Source organism: Mustela putorius, unplaced genomic scaffold (assembly GCF_011764305.1).
Source record: "Mustela putorius furo isolate JIRA1106 unplaced genomic scaffold, ASM1176430v1.1 tig00000827_pilon_pilon_pilon, whole genome shotgun sequence".
NCBI lineage: Eukaryota > Metazoa > Chordata > Mammalia > Carnivora > Mustelidae > Mustela > Mustela putorius.
In genome coordinates this window covers 7007061-7025672 of record NW_025421489.1, presented here as the reverse complement: position 1 = coordinate 7025672, position 18612 = coordinate 7007061, and the positions used below count along the sequence as shown (strand labels likewise).

At 37.9% G+C, this 18612-nt stretch overlaps 1 protein-coding gene across 1 annotated transcript in view; it reads left to right on the top strand.

Moving 5' to 3' along the window:
- Positions 1–18612, top strand: part of MALRD1 (MAM and LDL receptor class A domain containing 1) — a 753919-nt gene that overhangs the window by 603341 nt on the left and 131966 nt on the right. The window contains 2 exon segments of the mRNA XM_013058904.2: positions 1478–1741; positions 13553–13678. Coding sequence (XP_012914358.2) covers positions 1478–1741; positions 13553–13678 — 390 coding nt within the window.

Genomic DNA, 18612 nt, shown 5'->3' with positions numbered 1-18612 from the left:
ATATTGAACAACAGTGGCAAGAGTGGACATCCTTGTCATGTTCCTAATCCCACATATATGTGGGAGCATATAACTCTCTCTGCTGCTCTCACCTGTCAGTCGCTAAATAAGAACAAGGTAGCAGAGTCTCCAGTTCAATATGCTGGTTTCCATGGAAGGTTCCCTCAGATATATGGCTTTCCCCACAGAATTTGAGTCTAAATATATCCTAGATATATTACCTCTAGTGAGAGAATCGGGGAAGAGGAAGTGTCAGATTCTGTTTTTTTTTTCTTAATAAGTCACATCACCATCTTAATGCATAAAACAAATTATTCTTATATAATTATATAATTAATTACCATTCTTACATAATCTCACATATATTACATATAATATGTAATCTATATCACATATAATTATGTAATTTTTATATCATATACTATATAAGATATAATATATAATTTTACATATAATTTAAATAATTTATGAGTAAAAGTTGTTTTAAGATGTAAAGAATACAAAACTATTCCTGAACTGGTCCCCACTATTATGTATTTTTTTTCTCTCTTGATATATAAGAGAGATGAGTCGCCCATCAACTACTGTCAGAGAGACAGTACGAAGTATAAGGACCATTCTACTAGTAATGTTCCAGCAAATTAGTGCACTTAGATATATTCTCATGTATTTCTGGCCTCTGGAAATTGCAACAAGTTAACAGTCTTTTTTCATGCTTTAGGTTTTGACTGAGAGCTAATTTTAACCATTTCTGCAGAATAGTTTCATGTGCTAATAATTTATTAAACTAGTATTGTGTCTTTGGGCCCTTGAAATTTATGGGCTTCTGGGTCCTCATTTGTAAAAGAAGTTGGTTTGGGTTTGAACCACATTATCTTCAGGATGCCTGCTAGTGCAATATCTTGTCATCCAGTATGACTTTGTAGGCACTTTACATATGATAGCATGTGACCTTTGAGCTGTCATCAAGACCCAGGGGCAGAGAGGAGTGTGATAGAGCCATGGCAGAGGTCTGCTTCTGTGACCCCGCCCTAACCAGGGCCTCAGGAGCCAAATTTCCCAAGGGGAACCACAGAATGTTTATTAATTTCCTACTGGTAGGTTGACAATTCCCTTCACAAAATTTCAAAATTGTGAATGCAGCTTCCCAAAATGCTTACCTGACTGCATAAAATATCTTTACTCTCGAGGAAAATCTGATTTAGTGGTCAAATTTAAGACCAATGAACCAATATTTCTTCTTTAATTTGAAAGTGTGTTTTTTTTTTTTTAAGAATGTCATTTCTGAGGTTAAGAAGAGACATCTTCTCTAATAGCACTTGGATGTTTTGTAGAGCTCCTATCATTCCTAATTGAAGATTAATTTACTTAAATTACCATAATTTTTCATTTTTACCCAGGAATAAATGTATCCTATAATGTTTCAACAATGGAGCAATAATTCTCCTCATACGGAAATGACTTGCTTTCTGTTTAGGTCCTGTGGCACCCCGGCCATCAACCTGTGAAGCCAATCAATTTTCTTGTATCTACACACTCCAGTGCGTCCCTCTCTCGGGGAAATGTAACGGTCAGGAAGATTGCATAGATGGCTCTGACGAAATGGATTGTGCTCTCAGCCCTGCTCCTCAGCACTGTGGTGAAATGGAGTTCCAGTGCTCGAGCGACGAGTGTATCCCGTCCCTCCTGCTATGCGATGGAGTGCCCGACTGTCACTTTAATGAAGATGAATCCGGCTGCTGTGAGTTATTTTCACTAACTCGGTGTGCCAGGGAAGAAAGGCAGTTTGGAAATTATAAAGAGAGCTGGACGGGTGAAACAAGGTTCTCTAGAGTCTTACCGTGATTTTCTCATCAGTAACATAGTTGCTTGTATTATGTTGCTAAACAAAGCATGTAGGCCTTGCTTAGCGTTTTTTAAATTAGCTTATAATGTATTATTTGTTCCAGGGGTATAGGTCTGTGATTCATTCAGTCTTGCATAGCACCCAGCACTCACCACAACACATACCCTCCCCAGTGTCCATCACCCAGTCACTCCATCCCCCCAAAAGGCCCTTCCCTCCAGCAACCCTTGGTTTGTTTCCTGAGATTAAGTGTCTTTTATGGTTTGTCTCCCTCTGTTGTTCCATCTTAGTTCGTTTTTTCCTCTCTTCCCCTATGACCCTCTCTCTGTTTCTCAAATTCCTCAAATGAGTGAGATCATGAGATAATTGCCTTTCTCTGATTGACTTATTTGACTTAGCATAATACCCTCTGGTTCCATCCATGTTGTTGCAAATAGCAAGAGTTCATTTTTGATGGCTGCATACTATTTCATCATATCTATATCTATATCTATATCTAGATATATAGATATATCACATTTTCGTTATCCATTCATCTGTCAATGGGCATCTGGACTCTTTCCAGATTTTGGCTATTGTGGACATTGCTGCTATAAACATTCATGTACACGTGCCCTTTCGGATCACTACATTTGTATCTTTGGGGTAAATACCCAGTAGTGCAATTGCTGGGTCATAGGCTTGCTCTATTTTCAACTTTTTGAGGAGCCTCCATTCTGTTTTCCAGAGTAGCTGCACCAGCTTGCGCTCCCTTGAAAAGTGTAGGAGGGTTCCCCTTTCTCTGCCTCCTCGCCAGCATCTGTCATTTCCTGACTTAATAATTTTAGCCATTCCGACTGGTGTGAGGTGGTATCTCACTGTGGTTTTGATTTGTATTTCCCTGTAAAATACAAGTGATGTCCACAGTAGCCATTCAGTATGGCTGTTGTCCACAATAGCTAAACTATGGAAAGGGCCCAGATGTCCATCGACAGATGAATGGATGAATAGTGCCATATAAGCACTATTTCATGTGTCTGTTGGCCATTTGGATGTCTTCTTTGCAGAAATGTCTGTTATGTCTTCTGCCCGTTTCTTGATTGGAGTATTTGCTCTTTGGGTGTTGAGTTTAAGTTCTTTATAGATTTTTGATTTTTGGATACTAGCCTTTTATCTGATATGTCATTTGCAAATATCCTCTCCCATTCTGTTTAGTTGTCTTTTGGTTTTACTATTTCCTTTGCTGGGTTTACCAGCAATGCTGGGTTTTCCAGCATTTCTGGAAACATACTGTTTGTAGTCACACTAATCTCTGTTAAACTTACCTGATTTCCTTTTTTATTTACATCTGAGCCATTCATGTGGAGAATGCGCCTATGTATTTTTTATCTTTTTTGTTGTGGCTATTACCGTGTGCCACCATGCAAAATTGTTAACAGTATTATGGACTACATTTCTTATGCTGTACTTTTCATCGCCATGACTTATTTATTTTATAACTGGAAGTTTGTACCTCTTAATCCCCTTGAATGATTTTGTTCACCCCACAACCCCTCTCCCCTCTGGCAGCCACCAGTTTGTTCTCTGTGTTTGTGATTCTGTTTCGGTTTTTGCTTGTTTTTAAGATTACGCATTGGAGTGAAAACATATGGAATATGTCCTTCTTTGTCTGACTTAACTCACTTAGCATAATACCCTCTCCATCCATTTATACTGTCACAAGTGGTAGGATTTCATTCTCTTTTTTTGGCTATATAATATTCCATTGTGTGTGTATGTATGTATGAATGTGTGTGTGTGTGTGTGTGTGTGTGTGTGTATCTCTTTTTCTTTATCCATTCATATATTGATGGATGCTTGATTTCCATATCTTGGATATTATAAATAAGGCAATAAACATAGGAAGGCATATATCTTTTTGAATTAGTGTTTTGTTTTCTTTGTATAAATACTCAAATGTGGAATTTCTAGATCATCTGGGTAGTTCTGTTTTTAATTTTTTTAAGGAACCACTGTAGTATTTCTTGTTTTTATTGTTTATTTTTGTTTTATTTTTATCGCTGCACCATTTTACATTCTTACCAATAGTACACAAGTGTTCCTTTTTCTCTACATGCTAAACACTTGTCCCTTCCTTTCTTTGACACTAGCCATTCCTACCAGTGTGAGGTGATATCTCTTTGTAGTTTTGATTTGTATTTCCCTGATGATGAATGATGTTGAGCAAATTTTCATGTTTCTGTTGGCCATCTGGTTGTCTTCTTTGAAAAAATAGTCTCTTCAGGTCCTCTGCCCATTTTTTTTTTAAGATTTTATTTATTTATTTGACAGACAGAGATCACAAGTAGGCAGAGAGGCAGGCAGAGAGAGAGGGGGAAGCAGGATCCCTGATGAGCAGAGAGCCAGATGTGGGGCTTGATCCCAGGACCCTGGGATCGTGACCTGAGCGGAAAGCAGAGGCTTTAACCCACTGAGCCACTCAGGTGCCCCTCTCTGCCCATTTTTAGTTAGATTACGTGTGTGTGGGTAAGTATGTGTGCAGTTAGTTGTTTGTTTTGGATAATAAGCTCTTATCAGGTATACCATTTGCAAATACCTTTTCCCATGTAATAAGGTTTTGTTGTTGTTGTTGTTGTTGTTGTTGTTTTTTAAGTTCTGCTGATAGTTTCTTTGTGTAAAAGCTTTTTAGTTTCATGTACTCCAAATGGATAATTTTCACTTTTGTTTTCCTTGCCTGGGGAGACAAATCCAGAAAAATAAGGCCAATGTCCAAAAGTTTACTGCCTATGTTTTCTTTTAATTGTCTGGTTTCAGATCTTATATTTAGGTCCTTAATCCATTTTGACTTTATATGAGTATATGGCATAAATGCTCCGGACTTACCCCTTTGCATGTAGCCATCCAGTTTTTCAGCACCATTAAACGAAGAGACTGTCTTTTCCCCAATGTGTACTCTTGTCTCCCTTGTCATGAAAGGACATAGTCGCCTTATGTGCATGCTTATTTCTGAGCTCTGTTCTATTCCATTGATCTGTGTGTGTGATTTCTGTTGGTGCTATACTACTTTGACTACTATAGCTTCGTATTATAGTTTGAAATTTGGGATTGTGATGCTTCAGCTTTGTTCTTTCTCACGATTTTGGCTATTTGGAGTCTTTTGTGGTTCCTACAAATTTTAGGATTATTTGTTCTAGTTTTGTGGAAGATACTATGGGTATTTTGGTGGGGATTGCATTGAATCTGTAGATTGCTTCAGATATTTTGGACCTTTTAGCAGTACTAATTCTTCCAATCCATGAGCATGATACATCTTTCCATTTGTGTTGTTTTCAGTTTCTTTCATCAACATCTTACAGTTTTCAGCATATAGATTTTACATCATTACAGTTTTCAGCATACAGATTTTTCACCTCCTTGGTTAAATTAATTTTTAGATATTTTTTGATGCAGTTGTATATGGGACTTGTTACCATTTTAACAAATGTTTTTGGAAATGGATCGAGGATATGTAGGTAAACTTTCTTCCCAATGTAAGTATTTATGAAGCTGGCTCAAGCAAAGGGCTATAGGCAAATACTCATTTTAATGAATATATGCAGGTAGAGGTTGGACCTCGACCAACTACCTGGGTAGATATGTCAATAAGAGTTCATGGGAGAGTAAATCCCACGGACGTGGGTTTGAATATCCTCTTTATCACTTACTACATGTTCAGGCTTGGGAAGGTTATTAGAACCAGCCTTATTAGCATCCACATAATATTGCCTTTTAGAGCTATGAGGATTTGAGAGAATATATGGACAATCCTTAGCCTGACATTCAGCACTTTCTACTTTCATTATAACTAACCTATTCGTATAAGGAAGGGAGAGTGTTGGTTAAGAAGTAATTACACCGGGGTGCCTGGGTGGCTCAGTGGGTTAAAGCCTCTGCCTTCGGCTCAGGTAATGATCCCAGGGTCCTGGGATCGAGCCCCGCATTGGGCTTTCTGCTCAGCAGGGAGCCTGCTTCCCCATATCTCTGCCTCTCTGCCTACTTGTGATCTCTCCCTGTCAAATAAATAAATAGAATCTTTAAAAAAAAAAAAAAGTAATTACACCAGTCATTAAGGTGAGCACAAAAGCATCGTGAGTCAAAGCACCACTATCATCTCATTTAATTATTTGTATGCTTGGTGTTATATTATACTGTATTCTATATTGGCATAGGTTGCAGTGATAGTGCTATGTAAACTACCTGTTAATGACCACTTTTCTTTTTTAAGTAGTAAAAAACTTTTTAAGTAGTAAAAAACATCTTGGAATGTAAGAGGGGACACTGAAAGAAATATAAGGCTATTTCAGTGTCTTATTTTGAGTGGGCATCGGGAATTATAACTGTCAGAAAAGGAGTACAGATGAACGCAAGAAAGGGGAGACAGCATTTGGATGTTTAAAGGTTTTAGTCATAAATAAGTGAACTTCGTTTCCTAGTTTAGGCTTAGAGATTGGTTTTCCATTTCCATGTTATTTCCTACACGTAGATTCTTTCTGTAATAAAGCCAGCTTGTCAAGTCCTATAACATTTTCTTAGAGGAAGGTAAACAAATGGAAGTGAATAAAGAAGAGAAAGCCTGCCAAATAATTTATCCCTATTCCCATCAGGGCTCTAATGTAATTTGGTTGAAAGAAATCTTAGTAAGTTCAATAGAGTCATATGATACTTGATTTCAAATACGAATGCTATTTAAATAGGAGCTTAGGAAAGTACAGTATCCTTATATTTTGAGACACTCTCTGGAAACTTGGTGTTTGATGATAGAGTCACATGGGAAATTCTGCTCCTGAAGGGAAATAAGCCCATGCTAGGAATAGACTGGTATCATGAGAGCATCGCTTCTATCCATCTCTGATATATTTGATTAAGTTGTGGGTCTCTAAGGAAATCTGTTATGAAAATAAACTAGTGAAAAAAGTGCTAGGGCAAATTTATAGGATAAAAATACCTAATGATGACAGTTGACCAAAAGATTAAAGATAATAGTTTTTTTGTTTGTTTGTTTTTCTGGGTTTACCTACTGATTTAGAATGGTAATTTTTAAAAAATTCAGTCATTTCTTCATTCACAAACTCTCAGTAAGAATGTAGTCTATGCCATATATTATACGGGCATTGATGATAGATGGATATGGTATTAGACCAACTCAGGTTGTAGATACATTATATGTTACTGAAGGTGATAGTCAAGAATAAAATGTGAGAAGTTCTGTGACAGATAAACACAGTGTTATTGACTGTGTAGGGTACTTCCTAACAGTGGTGCTAGGGAATCTGTAAATTTTAATAAGAAAAGTGATTTCAGGGGCAAATTTAGAAAGATAGTAGTCATTAGGCAAGTGAAGCAGAGGTGCTTGATTCCACTAAAGAATGGTCTGGAAGTAGAGAAAAAGTTGTTTGCCTGAAGCAAATTTTGTATAACTGGAGTGGAATTTGTGGTCAGAAATGTAGAAATAAGTCTGGAGAGATAAGCAGGGACTAGGTCTTGAAGAATCCTTCCTCACCCATCATACTACCGCCACCCACAGTTCAGGTAGTACAGGGAATGTGCTGGAGTTGAGGGATGGGCTGGCTGGGAGATGCCACAGGAGTTGATTGGGGAACAATGTGAAGGAAAGATTTTGATGAGACTTTAGAGATGGTCAGGTGAGGAGGAAGAGAAAGTAACCAACATTAGTTTCCCTGTTTCTGATTTGGGCAACAGGACAGCAAATTTGCCCTTTCCTGAGCTGGGGAAAACGGAAGAGAAGCACCTCGGAGGGGAAGATTATGGCTTCATTTTAAACATGTTTTGATTGTGGTATTTATGGCACATTCACATGGAGATGCTCAGAAATGTATTCAGAATGGATATGTGGAGCTCAGGAAAGAGATAAAGCGATTTACGTAAATCACCTGGGCCTTCAGTATACAGGCTTGAAGCTGTGGGTTTGGAGGAGATAACAGAGAGAGGAAGACACAAGGTGGAGGACAGTTAAGAAAAAAACAAAATGCTTAAAGACGCGGAGATGCGGTCCCAGGCACAGGAGGACAGCAAAGGAAGAGTGATAGCCATAAATGAGATGTAGAAAGTCTTAAATATGAAGAGTATTCACAGGTTGGAATGTTTTTGAGAGATCATGTAAGATTTGGCCTAAAAACTATGAATTGGGAAAAGCACAGCAAAAGTCCTGGTGACCTTGGAAAGGAACTTGCTGTCAACAGGAAGGGGAGAATTCTGAAGCCAATCTTTTATAGAGAAAATAGTCAAAGAGAGACATCAACTGTTGACTCTTCCAAGAAGCTGGCACTTAGAATGTGATATAGAACAAAATAAGAGGTTTTTTGTTTTGTTTTTTAAGTTGGTTGGTTTTGAGAACCTTGTACACATTTAAATGTTGGTAGGAATAAGGATTCTGAAGTGGTTATAATTTAAACAGGGAAATCAATAGAAAATGGTATTTAAAGGCCTTTTATTCTTGCAAAAATAAATGTTTTAGGGATCAGAATGTTTATGTAAACCTGTGATGAGTTCAGCATTTAAAAATAATTCATATTTAATATTGTCTTTCCACTGGAAACATTTTTTTTTAATAAACTGAAGTGGTACATCTTTACCAAAAATAGCCCCCTTCCATTAAAAAAAAAAAAATGAAAAAGGAGGAAAAATAAATATGGTTTAATTATAAAAGAAAATAGCACAAAATTAGGAGGATTCCTCTTATTGATATTCCCCCAGTTCATCAGATGTTACCTCAGTCAGTATGCTGACAAGACAGAGATGGCACACTAATATTGTAAAATTTGAGATTATTCAATAAAGGGGTTATTCAGGGAAGTAGTGTGCAGAAAGAAACCACAACAGATAGTAAAAGCAGGGGCTGTTATCACCCTTGGGCCAAAGGATGTGAGAAGAGGGAAGATTTGTCTTAACCCGGAATCAGAGAGAGCCTCCTGATGCCAGGTCAGGGAACAGCTAGCCCATGGTGATCTCACAGCCTCTTCCATCCGGGTTACTTCTTGCCGGTTCTACATATCAGCCAAACCCAAGGAAAAGCTAGAGGACCAAGAAGCATGTGGATATGTCCTTTATAGTTCAGCCTCCTGGATCCGGAGCAGAGAGAGAAGATGCAGAAAGTTCCAGGAGAGGCCCATGGAAGCTGCCAGTGATGGATGTGACTGTGAAAAAGATAGGAAAGTGGGTAGTCTACCTACTTCCTACCTTTATACTCCCATACTAGTCAACATGTCTTATGAAGTTGATTGACACTTGGAAGATTTAGAATGGGTCATGCTCCTCAGATCTGTGGACCAACCTTTATCATCAATATTTTTATTACTCGCCTTTAAATATATTCGTTGCGATCCCAGGATCCTCAGGTGCTTCTCAATGAGAGTCGGAAGATCATCTCTCTGCATTTGCCAGCTTCTTACCACAGTGTTCCTTGGCTTATTCAACATTAAAATAATGGTGATTGTCTGTTTTCCAGAGATATTGAAGAATTGGATGAATACAGCCAATTGTGTAATACACATAATAAGTTATTACTCTTTTCCCATTACATTGTTTTTGTAGTTTTATAAAAAGTACTTAATCTGCCCAGATACTTCAGTAAGAGTAGTAGTTGGTTTTAGTTTAAGGATAGAGTAAATACCCATCCCGCCTGTGCTAGGTACAGGCATGCCTTGAAAGGCTGATAGCCTTTATTCTCGGAGCAAGAGCGTGGTCACCCTGCTCTCAGAAGTGCTGAGCTGCATGCATGAGTTTTCTTCATCATAGTAAATGGATACACATCCCTAGACACATGTACTTTACTTTTATGTATGTTTGTATGCAGCAACGATAATTTATAAAGGGAATTTTGCTTTAGGAAAGTAACTCCAGTGAACCCTTCATGAATTGCTTCTGTTTAATATATCTCTAATACCGAGTGAAGGAGCTAAAAGTCACAGAATGTTCTGTTACTTGGCTTATTTTGGTAAGAAAGAGTGTCAGACTCTAGGATGACAGATTGAAATAAATGTTTCTGTAGACATTGAACCATAATGTTTGAATATGGTGAAAGTAGATATTATCCAGGGAAATTACAAAATCTGAGTTTCCTATAAATTTTATATGTAGATTACGTGGAGTATTTTTGAAATTTTTCTTTGTCATATCTGTAATAATAATGAAGGAGAAAAAGAAAGTAATGGTTTGATGACTTTTCCTATATTCAGTACAATGTACTTTGCTGTGTGGGTTTCAGTAAATACTACTTGCTAGTCATAATTTATTTGCCACCTATTTTTAAAAGGAAATTGATATATATCTATAACTTTAATATTATACTATTTTAAATGCCATAGAAACTAAGAATTTAGTTTTAAATTTCATAAAACATCTAATTTTAATTTAAATTCAAACTTTCTTAATTTAAACTTTCTCAAGAAGGGAAAAGTAAGACTTTTTGTACATTAAAACCATTTATTTTGTTGCATATTTTTTATGTGTTTCAATACTATTTGGGCCAAAGCTGAGAGGATTTATAGCCCTTACAGGTTAGAGCTCTTCACTGTATAGTCAATTTGAAAATAAGCTATCACTCACACTGGAAATTGCTTTAGGGGATATGGTTGGAGTAGATGAGTATTTTCAAGAGTAGAAGTGTCTGAAATAATGCTTCAACAGTAGATGAGTATTATCTATGAGCTTTGTATACAAATTTCAACATATTATATTATCTAAAACATTAAAACTGTTAGGGTGCCTGGGGGGCTCAATTGGTGAAGCATCTAAGACTTCGTTTCAGCTCAGGTTGTGACCTCAGGGTCATGAGAGCAAGCCCCGTATCGGCCTCTCTGCTCAGAATGTCGTCGGCCTGTGATGCTCTCTCCCTCACTCTGGCCCTCCCATTTGTGTTCTCTCTCACAAATAAATACATCTCTTTTTTTTTTTTTTTTAAAGATTTTAGTTATGTATTTGACAGAGAGAGATCACAAGTAGGCTGAGAGGCAGGCAGAGAGAGAGGGGGAAGCAGGCTCCCTGCTGAGCAGAGAGCCCGATGTGAGGCTTGATCCCAGGACCCTGGGATCATGACCTGAGCCGAAGGCAGAGGCTTTAACCCACTGAGCCACCCCGGTGCCCCTCAAATAAATAAATCTTAAAAAAAAAAATTAAAAACCCCTAAAAACTGTCATTTTATATGATCTCTCAGCCCCTTTCAATGCAAAACAATGATGACAAGAATGTGTATACACACACACACACACACACACACGCACACACACACGAATATATAGCGCATGTGTGTACATACATATTCATTTTTTACAAACACCTCTTCATCTTAGAAGAGTTGGAAGATTATTCTGTTTCCTAGTTTACTTGGTTTGCAGTATCATTTATCTTGTCAATGTAGATCTTAAAATTATTTAACCTTTTGCAAAAGCTTAAAGGTCATCTCTTCTGGGACATTGGGCATTTGTACAGTATGGTTTTGGGTGGTTTTTCAGTTTGTCTGCACTACCTCCTTACACATACTCCCCAGTGAAAGGCAAACTGCCTTGCTCACTGTTCTAATATCAAACCTATTGATTCCCCACTTACAGATTTTGTTCCCACTCTTCTAAATGGCTTTTTACTAGAAACATGAAAATTTAAAACATCTCCAGACTCTACTCTTTCAGTCCTTACAGACTTTTGTGCACTGAAGGAAACTCTCATTTTTATAATACTAATCTGTACCAATGCTTTCGCAATTAAGTCTGTCCTTTTGGCATTTCTTTATGTTATTCTTTTGGACTCTTAACTGGTTTCATATTGGCATTTTGCTTTTATTGTTACATATGTTCTGGTCACTCTTTCTGTTTGTTTTCTCGTCACTCTTTCTGTAAAGTGTTTCCCTGCACTCTCCAGTTGGAGTGCTAAGCATAGACTCTTATGTGGAGGGACAGCTCTGTAATATTTACTGGTGGGAACTGAAGTTCTAGCACCCCAGGATTACTCAATGAAAAGCATCGCTTTAATTTTCAGAGCTAGGATTTTTAATCAATGGACAGACACACTCTTAAAAACAACTTGTGTGTAACTTGAAAATTAATTTTGATAGGTAGCTGTCAAACTGTATGATAACTCAGACAATTCCAACCCATAAATATACTTTTTTAAAAAAAGATTTTATTTATTTATTTGACAGAGATAGACATAGTGAGAGAGGAAAACAAGCAGGGTGAGTGGGAGAGGGGGAAGCAGACTCTCCACTGAGCAGGAAGCCTGGTGCAGGACTCAATCCCAGGACCTTGGGATCATGACCTGAGCCGAAGGCAGACGCTTAATGTTCTGAACCACCCAGGCACCTCACCAGCCATAAATATACTTAAAGAAAAGAAAAAAATCATGATAATATTGGCAAAATTTGTGTAAGACCCTTTCATGGGTACATTTATTCCTGAGTCTTCTAAAATACCAATTTAGCTTGAGAAATTTGTACTTGTCTCTATCCTAGTAGAAGTAACTTCCCAGGTCAATCCTTCTTTAAAAAATTCTAGCAGCGGGATTGGATTAAAGTGTTCAAATAAGGTATTGTATGTGACACCATTAGGGAAGTCAGAGAAAAGCAGAACCATTCTTGCTGAACTTGGGTTAAGCACTACAAAGCCTTGCCCTCCATTTATCTCTGAGGAAACCTAGGACTCAAAGGATTAAGCATAGAAAATCAGCATAATCAATATTGTTATAATTTCATGCTTTTGAAATCTATCCAGGATTCCTGACGAGATGATGCCATGGGTCTGTGTTTCAACATTCCCTCTATTCCAAACACAGCAAAGCTAGATGGAAGAGTTATCACAAAGAAAGGCTTAGAGACATGATAGATTTCAGCATGGGGCAAAACTGGAGTAGAACCAGAGAGGAGAGATCAGGCATGATTCCAGGTTCTCAAGCAAATACAAGATGAGAGATGTCTAATGACAGTCTGGAATGGAGGGTTCTTCTTCAGCGCTAACTTGTAAAAAGAGCCTCAACATTTTACCGCTTTGCAGGAAATTATAGCCCTGATGAGACAAAAGAATGAGGGGCAGGAAGACAAAAATACAGTTTCAGGACTAATTGTAGCATCTGGGGGAAGTCGAGTACTTGTCAGGACTAGATTGCCACAGAAGTATCAGTGCCCTTGGTTAGCAAAGGTAAAGTCATTTTTCTGAAACAACTCATCCTATGAGCAAGACTTGGACTTGTCTCTTGAAGTCAGGCTGACAAGAGACTCTGGAATTAGTAAAATGCACCACGCCAGGAAGACACAGAGTTATCTTACATTGAGCTGCTGTGACCTACATCGTGTACCCGGTGACCACCCGGGATTTACAACCGTGTGGAAATTGATGAACATTCAAGTAATGGTTGCTGTCACTGCAAATGAGCATAATGTCAGGGACATTAGGGGAGCAGCAGAGGAACAGAGAGCTCTTCTTGGACATAAAAGTTAAGTCTAAAATCCATTCAGACGACATAGTATACACAGTAGATTTTCTACATATGTGCCTGTATAACAGTACCTAGTGCGCAGCTGGGAAACGATTCTGTCAATAAACTTCTTTTTGAAAAATCAAAAAGAACTATAATACATAATCCAAATATAAGACCAGAAAGATGAGGGATGGTATAATAAACTGTCTTACTATTTCATTAGAAGAAATTCATTTTTTAAAAAATGATGATTATTCCCCGCAGCCAAGGAGAGCTGTTCTGATGGTGCGTTGATGTGCACTTCCTCTAACAGCTGTATCCCAGTTCACAAGCGCTGTGATGGTTTGGTCGACTGCATGGATTTCCAGCTTGATGAGTCCAGCTGCACAGGTACTCTATTTCCATTAACATATTCTTTACAATATAAGCCAGTAACTTAACCCGTAGATGATAAAAATAACAAAATTTGAAATTCTAAATAATTTCCAAGTATGGAATAATTGGATTTCTATTATTGGTTTAGGTCAGGAAGAATATTAATGTTAACATATAAAAAGCTTATAAATATATAATGTAATATATAACATATATAATATATATAAATATATAATGAACTCATGCTTATTCTATATAAATGAATGTTCCCCGATGAAGAAAAATCAAGCACTAAATTTTAAGTTAATAAAACTTAAAGTTATTAGTATTTGATAATATCTTTGATGCAAATTGCTTGGTTTCTAAAATAAGGAAACAATCTAACATGTTATTAATTTTTTAATTATAATTTTCCCACTTCTCTATTTGCATGATCTAGTCATGTTTAAAAGTCAGTTTATTAAGCTTTAGACTGACTTTTAAAAATTCTTCTCTCCTGACCCTGCAATATTTATCAGAACTGGTAATGTATGTTTGTGATTATACTTTTATCAGAACTGCTTTAAAATTCTCTAAATTTATTATAGTCCATTGCTAACATCTCTCCTTGGTAATTGAACTTTTATTTCATGCAGGAGATATATGAAATAATAGATAAGTAGGGGCAATATAAATCTCTCACAACAAAAATACAAAGTCATAATAAAAGATATATTCAATCATATATTTTAAATAAATTGGAGATATTTAATATCAAAACTAGGTAAGAATGTATTCTTTGTATCTTTCAAGAGTGCAGACTATTATGAGATAAGTGACAAAAGCATGATAATTATAATCAGATCACAGTGCAAGAAAGTCTTATTTTTTATGCTGCTGAAATGAATACTCACAGAGCACTGAATTTTATGAGTACAAAAGGAAATCAAGAAGCGAGCAAATCTGGTCCCATAAAATATGCAAAGATGAATGGTCTCTGCCATTATTTCTGTACTAGGCATGCTTATACATCAGACTGATACCCAAAGGAAATGCTTTCACTTTCTTTCCAGAGTAAGAAAAATATAAACAAGATAGTTTCAGTCTTTGAAACTATTAAGACAAAGCACTGATATCCAGTACCCAAATTTATTTGCATAAAGGTGAGATTTTTGTTCAGGATAGTCCTCAGTGAGAACAAATATACTATAACATGTGATGGGTTATTGTCTGACTTTAGGTATTTTACTTTTATCATTCATCCTGACAACGCGGAGGTAGTAGCAGAGAGCATATTCTGGTCGCCCCATCTAGTTGAGCCATTCAGCAATTCATTCACCGTTCATTTACACATCACACTGCCCCAGCTGCTGGGTTACAGTAATATAAGGAACTCGTGAAACAGCTTTCAGAAATAAAATTCACATTACATTTTTTGTTCTCTATATTTTCTGTGCTTTTCAGTTTGTCAAACAGATACGATGTAGTCAATGCTTCTGTGTTTAAGAATGTGTCTAGGCTTAATCCACACGAAGAGGTGTCAATGCCCGTGACACCTTCCTCTTTCTTTCCAAACATCATCTCCCTTTTGGGTAGCGTTTCATAGACTTTATGAGCCCGATCCTGACAGCATCCAGTAATGTCCCTGGTCGCACAGCAGGCGGTGAGCATCTGGTCTCCCCTCACCTGAGGTTTAAGTCATTAACGGGAACATTGACCTCAGACCCTATGCAAGTGTTGCAGGTTAAGTATATTTCGACAAGGCCGTGTGTTCCCAAGTTATGTTAGAAAGGCATATTATTTTCAAGTTTTGGTTGCTTATGCAGCAGAAGGTTATTGAACAGAATGTGTCTGGCTTAATTTAAATTGGGAGTTTTTTCCAGTCATCTGTAGTAGTGGAGGTTAATGAAAGTTATGTTAAGGTGATACTATAATTATGATAATCATCCTTTGAAGTAGAATAAGGAAAAGGCATCAAAAATATAGAGTTGTAGGGATGCCTGGGTGGCTCAGTCAGTTAAACATCTGGCTTCGACTCAGGTCATGACCTGGGGGTCCCGGGATCAAGCCCTGCACCAGGCTCCTCCCTTCCCAGTAGGGAATATGCTTCTCCCTCTCCCTCCACCCTTCCCTTCTCCCACCGCTCATGCTCATTCTCGCTCTCAAATAAATAAATAAATAAAATCCTTGGAAAAAAAATGAGGTTTTTAGGATGGGGTGTTACGAATACAGTTTAATATGTTTAATAATAATAATAGTAATGCCTAATAATATTTCAGAAGGTTTTATTTTTATTAAGTTTTTTTTAAAAATTTAATTCCATTGGTCTCAACATGTAGTGTTCTATCAGCGTCAGGTGTACAATACATTGACTCATCACGGCTGTGTCTCACGCCGTGCTCGCCTTGATGAGTGTGCGCTTCATCCCGTCACCTCTTTCACCCATCCCCCTCCAACTCCCTTTGCTCTATTTTCAATGAATACCCTCCGTTAGAGCTACTCTTCTTTCCAACAAGAACATTTTTTACTCGAAGCATACACCAAACCAAAGCACTATAGAGTAGAGCTATGCCAGATTGCTAAGCCATAGTTAATCTTCTCTGCAGTCCCTGTGCTGGGATTTCAAGATAAAGAGAACAGTCTGTGCCCACTGGGTATTTGGTTTACTGCACCAAGCCATTTGGTTTACTGGAAGATTCTTAGACCCTTATAGCTCCTGAAACTACAGGCAAGTTATTGGCAGGTGTATATCTAATCCATGACAGTGCATAAATACTGTACCATTCAAAGAAGCTGATGATCATAATATCAAGAACAGCAAGGGGTTATACAGAAATTCTGACCTGAATAGCAGATCATTTGACACTTTTAAACCAATAGACTTTAGGTGTTAGAGGACTGGAATTTAGTTCAGTATCTGTTGCTCCTTTGCTATTGACTTGAGCAAATTATATTATTAACCAGTTTCCTTCTCTGTGAAAAAGGATCTCTATGAATATAACACATACTGCTATGAGGATTAAATGAGGTAATGCCAGTAAAACTCTTAAGACAGTCTCGACACAGATCAGGTCTTCAGTAAATGATAGTGGTAGTGGTGCTCATAATGGCACAGGGGAGAAGGAAAGGAAATGCTGGAGAGAGCATTGGTCATAGAAATTAGGTTTCATGGGCAGTTTAAACAATCCCCAAATACAGAGAGCTGGCTGAGAACAATTATTTAATACACTATGCATACCTAACTCACTCGTATAGAAATGTTACAAATACCTTTCATTTTATCTTCTCAGCAGCCCTAGAAGGCAAGGTGATAGATATAATTCGCACTTTAAACATGAGAAAGCTTAGACTTAAACCGCTTAGTCCAAAGTTACACAACCCATTACCTGAGCGGGTGTCAAGGAGGGAGAACCAGGACTCACGTGACTATCAGTCTTCTCAGCAGTCCACTGTACGAGAGCTCTCACTTCCTAGCCTCCAGTTGAATCATACTGGCCTCCAGATACACGGTCATAATAACCAATGCAGGAGGGCACAAGGCGGCGAGACACTGATGTGGCTAAGGAGCCTGAGGTTCTCCTATCAACCCCATAGACCCCGACTTGACATTTGAGAGCTGCTTATATCTTGGGAGTTTAATAGTTTAATCTCTTCATTGCTAACTAGTCATAGACCCCTCCCTGCCCATTTCAGCTGTTCCCTACTTTAAACTGTTTTGAGTAAAGTAAAGGTGAAAAGATGTTGTACTGTGTCTTTCCATTCTTATGGATAAAGAACCTGTGGAGGTCATCTACAAACAGTCTCTCTTCCAAAATACCAAGTTTAACTCCTTGCTCTGGCCAGTGCTTCCTTTCCACGGTGCTCCATTATCCAGTGTAATAAAATGAATATTTAAATTTCCACAGCTTTATTTTGATGTAAAGCAAGCCTGTTTTACTCTCAGCAATCATGGTAAATACTAATAATCCCAGGGGGGGGAAAATGTGCAGCTATGTGTATTCTGATGTTCTATGTAATATCAGACACTCTACGGTTTTTGTTTTTCCTTATAAAAACAAAGCCCTTATGTGAGGAAGACTGAAATTGTACTTAAGACCAAACATAACCATAAAATGGTTTATCTGAAAGGTTTCTAGCTATTTATGCTTTATCATGCTGGTGGGCTGTTTTTAGTCAAAACCAGCTAATTTCTTGTTTAGGAAGGAAATTTCACATCTGTTGTGTTCAGCTGAGCATGCCCTGAAAGCCCGAGGGGTGTAGCTGTACCCCCATCTTTAGCGCCACACTCCCTTGCTGTAATTAAAGAGGGAGGAGGAGGGAAGGCAAGACTGGACCTACAGATGACCCTGAAGTAGCACAGGTTCAAGCTGTGAGGCTCCACTGATAGGCAGAGTTTTTTACGGGAAAGTACTGGAAATGCAGTTGCTCTTCCTTTGATTTCCCTCATAGCATTCTCTTCTCCTAGCTTACTTTATTGCAGAAGTACAGTATACGATACACATCATATATAAAAGATATGTTCACCAACTGTTTATATTATCACCAACTGTTTATATCATCAGTAAGACTTCCAGTCAACAGTAGGCAATTGGCAGTTAAGTTTCGGGAGAGTTCAAAGTTATCTATGGGTGGTTAACTGTGCGAGGGTCAGTGCCCCAAATCCCCACGTGGTTTAGGGGCCAGCTACTTCCCTGGAAGAGCAAATCACTGGAAACCTTTGAGAGCAAAAAGAACACCAGACACATGGTATATTGCAAATTTGTTCCCACACTGCAACCTTCCTCCTTCCCTGGTTTTCCTCTTTCATCCTCCCTCTGCTGCCCCCTTTCCAGTGTTCAGTGACTGACTCCACAGTCTGACTCTCTCTCTTCTCCGAGGGCTGTTTTCCTACACAACATTTTTGCTTCTCCTTATTACTTTTCCGCTATTGTTCAAAGCCATCATCCTTTCCCGACCCAAGTAAATTGTTT